General features: G+C 37.6%; 1 protein-coding gene across 2 annotated transcripts in view; it reads left to right on the top strand.

Moving 5' to 3' along the window:
• LOC138056950 (fibronectin type III domain-containing protein-like) overlaps positions 1-7,500 on the top strand; it is a 100,871-nt gene that overhangs the window by 57,034 nt on the left and 36,337 nt on the right. Inside the window, exons 1-2 of one of the 2 annotated variants that reach the window (XM_068902942.1) lie at positions 3,604-3,757; positions 6,717-6,791. In XM_068902942.1, the coding sequence (XP_068759043.1) occupies positions 6,743-6,791 (49 nt within the window). In that variant the 5' untranslated portion in view covers positions 3,604-3,757; positions 6,717-6,742. Of the gene's footprint in view, positions 1-3,603; positions 3,758-6,716; positions 6,792-7,500 lie in introns of those variants that run through there. The other variant, XM_068902943.1, reaches the window with a different exon arrangement.

The raw sequence follows: 7,500 nt of genomic DNA, 5'->3' as shown, positions 1-7,500 counted from the left end.
AATTCTAAATTTCAACAAGAATGTGTCGGCAATAACCCGACCAATAATTTATGATTTTTTGATATCCAAAATTCCTGTGTTTACCTAAACAAAAATAAATAATAAATAATATTGGGAAGATGACTGAACTTTAACAAGTTCTTCTACTTTTAAAACCAATTTTTATACTGACGTACAGGATGCCTTCATAGAGGGAATTCGCATGTTAATGAAATGAAGGCAACAATATGGCCCCTATATATGCAAAAATGGCTGCCTTTAAATTATTCTTTTGTTCATATTCAAAATAGCCCAACTAACCTCGTTCGGGGTAACAAATTCTTTAGCATTTTTGTCTCAAAAACGAGGTTAGTTGGGCTATTTTGAATATGAACAAAAGAATAATTTAAAGGCAGCCATTTTTGCATAAGGTCTATATGTTTAAGGAATGGCAACGCCAGAATGCAAACATACTATTCTTTGATTGAACCTGACCTCACGGAGGCCATGTTAATGGAAAGAACAATAACAAAAAACTCTTTTAATTTGGAAACTTGACTCTATTATTATGCAAAATTTGAGCTCCATTTTTTCTTTTGTTTTGGCACCGACTTATCACATGAGTGCACCGTCTTATCACGTGCGTTTTGGCACCGTCTTGTCACGTGAGTGGAATCAAAGAAATTGAGTTCAATTGGAAAGAGGATCATGCTGCACGTGCGGCAGGCATTTTAGTTCAATTCTTTAGTGTGCTCTGCAAAACGTGAAATCAACAAATTTACGGTTTTGACAACAACGGTTGCGGTTACACTTGAGACAAACACATTGTAACACAGGTGTTGGCACTACTCTAGTGTCAACTCTCTGGTGTTTTGAATCCCTAGGGAAACACTGAACAATATAATTTGATTTAACGCTAGTGTTAACTCCCCGATCGGGTGGCAAACAAACTTGAGCGTACGACAGTGGATCTTTCATTCTCAAGCTATCTTTTGTTCAAAACTGTTCGTGCCAGTTTGGTTCTACGATACCTCGCCCCCCATTTTGTACGCAGTCATCAAGCTAGAATAGTCGCGAAATACTGACGACAGAGCAAAGTTATTCTCCCTATTCTTTTCTAGGGAAATATCCTCTGTCTCCCCGACTCCACGCCTGTCGCTGTGTGACGTGCCCTGAGGCAATCATTCCTGCGTGTTGTTATATTGAACGCTCAGCCGGACAAACTGAAAAGCCGTGTCAACTCCCATCCTTTCGACACAATGACGTCATACTTTTGCATACTTTTGAAGGTTCCGGAATATCGAAAGTGGTCTTCAAACGACCGGCGATGACCAAATACCGGTACACTTTTTGCTCCTTTAGCGAGATACTAATTAAAATTAAATAAACTTTGGACTATATTTTGCAAACATAAAAAAAATAGCCGTCTTCAAATAATCTTATCTACGTTGTTCTTCAAACGATGCCGGTGAAACCAAAAGTATGCCAAATTTTCCTTATTAAAGGAAAATGGAACATTCAACTATATAGCATTTCCGAGTACAGCCATCACCGCGTCTTGGCCCAGGAAGTCCAAAGACAATCATATAAGAAAGCGTATATACTTGAGGACTTGTGTGGATGTTTGTGCGTAGAATTAAAAAAATACGAGTTTCAACTATCCTTCTTTTTCCCTAGGAAGTTAAATTATAGAATACAGGGCCAGTAATTTCAATAACATGGAATCGTGCTTATCGCCCTAAATTCTACACTTGCTTCGACAAGAAAAAATCATGGAGAAAAAAAAAAGCAAACTAATTGTACGCCTTGGGACGTTTTTTTCAAGCTTCCGCCTTGCCCAAATAGAGACTTTGAATGATTATTTTTGTGTATTCTGAAAAACGAATACCCTAAATGAATTTAAGTTTCGTCATGTTCACGTTTCGCTCCTGTAACATCAGAGAATTATGCCTGGTTTTCACCAGGGACGCCAGCATAGCACAAGTACAATGATAAGTAGCTTATGCTAGTGGACACGAATTCGAAGTTCAACAAAAGCATCAAAATTAACGACGGCTTCCGCCGTTTAATTCAAATGTTCAGACGCGGGGAATTTGGAACGAGTGCTTTTATTGACCGGACTTAGCAAATTTCCTTGTGCTTATGCTGCGTTTCGTTTTCACACGACGCGAGCGAACTCAAGCACAAGCGCAAGTGAACAAAAGGACGTTTTCAACCAACCTCTAAAGACACCAATAATAGGGAGCTTTAGCAACGACAAAAGCGACGGCAACGAGAACGTCAAAAATTTGCATATTTAGTTTGAAAAAACAATAACTTTGCACGCCCTGCACGTGCGTTTTTCACTTTTGTCCATTTCTTTGCACTCGTCAGCAAAACAACAACGTGAAATGACCAAATTTGAGGTTTTAAGGAGAACGTCAAAGATTGAGGGTACACGTTCATTCTCTCTCGTAAATTGAGCGCCGTTCATACTAGTTTAGTTCTTGACGGTTTGCAACACCTTTGTCACGTTAAAATGCTTGGAAGCGATGACAAAAACGCGAATTCACATTTAACGACGACGTTCTCGTTGCCGTTGCCGTTGCCGTCGTCGTTGCTAAAGAACAAAAGAACGAACAAAAGAAGCAGAGATCTTTTGTTTTCGTCCGCCAACATGGCGGCGATGACGTCACATGAAAATTTTTGTGCTTGTGTCGACCCCGTTTTCACGGTGAAATAAGCGCTCTTGCGCTTGCGCCTGTTTTTGCGTCGCTAGTGAAAACCAGGCTTTAGCATCGCGGTCAAGCAAACCACGAACGACAACCTGAAAAACTGCGTTTTGCCAAAAACGGAAGTTCTAAACTTGATGGATGCATGGTATCTCATTTCTTGGCTGTAAGCTCCAGATATGGAACAACTTCACGAAGCAGCAAGACAAGTACACAATTTTCGTGCTATTATGACTTGTATTCAATGCACCGTAAATGCTGATGTTTCTTACAGGAAGAAATTAAAGAAAATATTTCATTTTCCAGCTAGGTATTCTGATTTTCGAATCATGAGAATAAATCGGGGAAAAAAACATTTCCTTTTTCGCCACCCAAAAATGGAATTTCATTTTACATCAGTATTGATTGAGAGAATAAAAAAATTGAAAGGCTATCTTTTAATAGTCGGGGAGTTCGCATAATCATTGGATGTTGCAGAGCAGGACATATGAATTCGCACATTTAAGCTGTTTGTATATAGAAGAATGAGTAATTTTCAGCCAATTTTGTTACATTAAGAAAGTTCATCCACTCTCACAGAATTGGAAAAGACACAATTTTTATCATTTAGGTCAGGTCTTACAGCGGTTCAAAAAAAAGAAGATTCATTTGGACACAAATGATGGACTTCTGAGACTGCTCAGAATACTAAAGTAAAAACTGGATGCCTATTAAATTATTTATTGAAGAGCATTGTTGGGAAAAAAATGCATATCTTGAGTCACCTATAATTTGATTTCCAATAGTGGGTGGTGATGCATAGGTGGAAAGGCAAAACGTGCGTAGTCAAAAAATAATGTGTGTCAGATCTCAAAATAGCGGGGCAGATATCACAGAATGTAAATCATGGCGTCACATACCACGTGATCACTAGTGGCCCACCCAAAACGTTAATGTGCACATATTAATCGTAGGTTTCATCAACGATTGATTATTTTGAGTCTGACAATCTGTCTGTTATCTGACGCCCGTTTGGAGGAGATCTGTCTTCAACTTCGCATCTGTCATTTTCGGGTGCCTGTTTTAAGGTAAGAAACGTGAAACAGAGTTGGATTTTTTGTTCGGATGCAGTAGTTGAGAGATTTTAATATTGGCCGCCTGAAACATTCGATGTTTCGATCGAGCAAGTCATCGATCGGTATTACAGTTTTGCAGAAAGACGCCAACATTTTTGCAGTTTTCGCTTATTTTTGAAACCTGAAGTTCTGAAAGCCGCACAAAAAAGCCGTCACTTTTGAGCTGACATGCATATGTTGTTATTTACTTTAAGCTTAAGGTTAAGCTGATAATTTCACATAGAGTCATCAACTGGAATACCGCTTGTGCGTATCTTGTAATGCATGTCGATTCCAAAAGAAGCAAATTAGTTGATGTTTCCGCAGAAATTTGCCGCCCTTGTCTGTTATCGGTTGGTTTCAGGTTACATTTCAAACAAAGTTTTGTTTTTCATACCTTTTTTTTAATCAGATCGCTGTTTAAACTGCACTTCAGTGATGTTTTCGAGGAACTTATTAGCTGAACTTCAAGTGCTATAAACCTAGAGCAAATGAAATCGACAAGCGTCACTCGTACAAGAAAGCACGTCGAGTAGCTTAAGCTATCAAGGCGCTTCTTTAAACATCTTCTTCTTTTAAAATAGTAGATTATGAAGTACATCGGTAATGTGCAGTTAACGTGGTCGCTCCGTAATTTCGTTAACTTGTTGAAATTTCCGTTGCACGTCATAAACGGAATCTATAAAGCGCTCAGCGCTGCTGCATGGTTTGAGCTTATTCTGACTGAATCAACTTCATTTCCAAATCTTTTTTTTTTTTGGTGTATTATAAATGGACGATTGGGCATTCATGGACAAAAGGAGCAATGTAACAAGTTATCGATCTTCATTTTACATGGCATATCATATCAACTGTATCGTCATAGTTTTTTTGAGCGCAAAACCACGAGATTTGCATAAAAAAAATCTCTCAACTCGCCCTTAGCCTTTCCATCCCGCTATTGCTATTTAAAACAATAAAAGGCTAGAGTAAATTTGTTAGAAATTTGAATGCTTGAATATATTTCTCAAAACGTCTCATGTAACTTTTATTTTGATAAACGTGAACGTTGTTAGAGTTTTTTCATAAAGACGATATTACTCATGAAACTATTCCAAGCATAATTCAAGTTTTCTGCGTGAACGATATTGTAATTGGCTTAGCACGTCCTTAATGCGTTAGCGATTTTTCCCGGCTATAAAATGCTTTTTTGCTTGTCAAATAACGCATCGCACACTTGGGTGTATAAATTGAATAAATATCGCTTTTGATCTTTCTGCGATCTTAGCTTTCCGATGCGTCTAAAATTAAAAAAAAAAAACTATGGCCGCATCACTAACACGCGATTAACGCTGACAGCATATTAATTAATAAATAAATAAACACGGAGGAAGTCGCATAGTAGAGGTTTCACAACAATTTTTGGAGTCAAGGAGGTTTTGAATATGAATCGTCAAGATTTGTTATAGAAGGCCGGTTAGTCTGGATTTTTGAACAGCTGCTTACATTGAAATCAAAACGGTAAACAACCTGCGCATTTTTCATAAAGTGTTGAACAGACTAGTTTTACACGGGCTGCTTACAAGAGCTCAAAAAGCAAAGGAGAAGTCCAATTAGACTCGTCATATATGTGGATATGGTCACTTGTATGAATACTGACAAGCGCATTTAATGCAGACAGTATAGTACAGTGGGATGAGTTTCCATTCCTAACATTGTCGAGAAAACAGGGAACAACTCCTCAACCAGCCTGTTAATTAATGTACCTATACACCAATTTAAAATCATGATATTGAAAAGAAACACTAGGATTTTAACTGTGACTATCTATAAAGTGAAATAACGAATATTGTATAAACAGTAATATATTCACAATTATGCTCTTACCTATCCATTGTCAGTTAAAATAAGACTTGAAAGTGATTTTTTTTACTGGCATTGGCAATCGCAAACAGCTTGGTCGGTTATGACTCTTTCATTCCAGTCATTTAATGCCTGAAATTGATTATTTATATCAGCACAATTGAAATGTTTATGTTACATCTACCCAGTGCACACCTTCACAAAAATCCTCCCACCAAAGAAATTGATATCCCATAGATTAATGTTCCTCTCTGCCACCCCAACCCCCCCCCCCCCAAGGAAAAAAAAACTAATGGACCAGGGCACCCCTCTAAAATCATTAACAAGTAAAATCATATGTCGTTAGACAGAGTTAAGTCTATGAGTATCACTCGTAGGAGCTGTGAAAGGGTTGAAATTTTGAGCAAAACATTGAGGACATCATATTATTTTAAGCACTATAATTTGTTCTAAAAATGTGAAATTTTACAAAAGATCTATGGGCTTGTTTAGTGCTTAAATTATTTATACACCTCTAGATAATTTCTCATTCTTTTATGGCCAATATATCTCACAGTGATCTGATTTTTTGGTAGAGGACAAAAGGCTTAAAACATTAGGGGTTAAATGAACAAGCTGTAACTATTGAAGTCATGTAAAAAATAAAAAAAACAGGCTGCCTTAACCCTTTGACACCCAAGCCGGCTGAACCGGCCAGACTAACTATTTTACTCTGTCTAACACCAGAGTATTTTTCTTGTCAAAGGGGAACCCCCGGGATTGATGGGTTAATTACTGTTTGCAAATTTGTATGCTAAGGAAATCAAATGTCAATGTTATGACTGTCATGGTTACTAAAACAAGGAACAACCCAAAAGGATCTAAAATGACCTAAAATGATCTAAAACAGGCAAAATGGTGGTAACTCATTTAGGTCATTTTGGGTCATTTGAGACAACGTTGTAGGTCATTTTAATAGGTCATTCTTTCTTTTAGTAACTACGTATGACTGTGTCAACAGAAACTTGCATGTAACCTTAACTTCCTGTCTATCATCATGATTAAAATTATTGTTAAAATTCAAATATTAAATTTTCACCATTCCTTGCAGGCACGTTGTTTTTGTTGTTGAACACAATGTGGCAGATCACTCTAATCTTAGTTTCACTCTCCACATTGTGCAATGGTAAGTACCTATTACAAACTGACCTTACTGTTTTGTTAACTAAGTGTATTTTTGTCAGGTACTCTGTACATGTATAGCAGCCTTCTCAAAACCGGGCCGACGACGGCTCAATGAGCTGCCTCCTCAGAAAGCTTGATCGTCTCTTTTCAGTCAGAAAGTACATCAGACAACACATTTTTAGCTCTAACGTAAAGTCACTGGAGATTATTTTAGAAGCTTGAAAAAAGCTTATTTGACGTACAATTTTTTTTGTCAGACTAGATGCAAGTGTCAATTGCATATGTGAAATTTCATCACTCTAAATTCCCCAGATTGCACTAAATTGCATCTGTGAGTGTCTAAATTTGAAGAATTCCCTAGGGGAGCATGCCCTGAAACCCCCTTTGGCCTTTGGCCACTCACGTGGGTGCCTTTAGCACCAAAACCGTCTCCACTTTCCTTATGACCTGCTCTCCAAAAATATTTTGAGAAGGCTGGTATAGTGCTGGAAACTACATTTCTTCCAAAACTTATCATCCTTGGTGAGACACAGTCAATGTTCTGAGCCATTCTTTAAATTGTGTAGCCATTTTTATCTAAGACTCAATATTTGAGTTTACATGAAGTATGTATTTGGACTTGCAGTCCATGCAGTGCATCATGGGTCGATTTAGAAAGCAGAGGTTGAATCAGTTTTATTTGAAATTATTTCAATTCTATTCATCTTCCG

Source organism: Montipora capricornis, chromosome 7, assembly GCF_036669925.1.
Source record: "Montipora capricornis isolate CH-2021 chromosome 7, ASM3666992v2, whole genome shotgun sequence".
NCBI classification, from domain to species: Eukaryota; Metazoa; Cnidaria; class Anthozoa; order Scleractinia; family Acroporidae; genus Montipora; species Montipora capricornis.
This window is presented reverse-complemented; position numbering and strand designations above follow the sequence as displayed.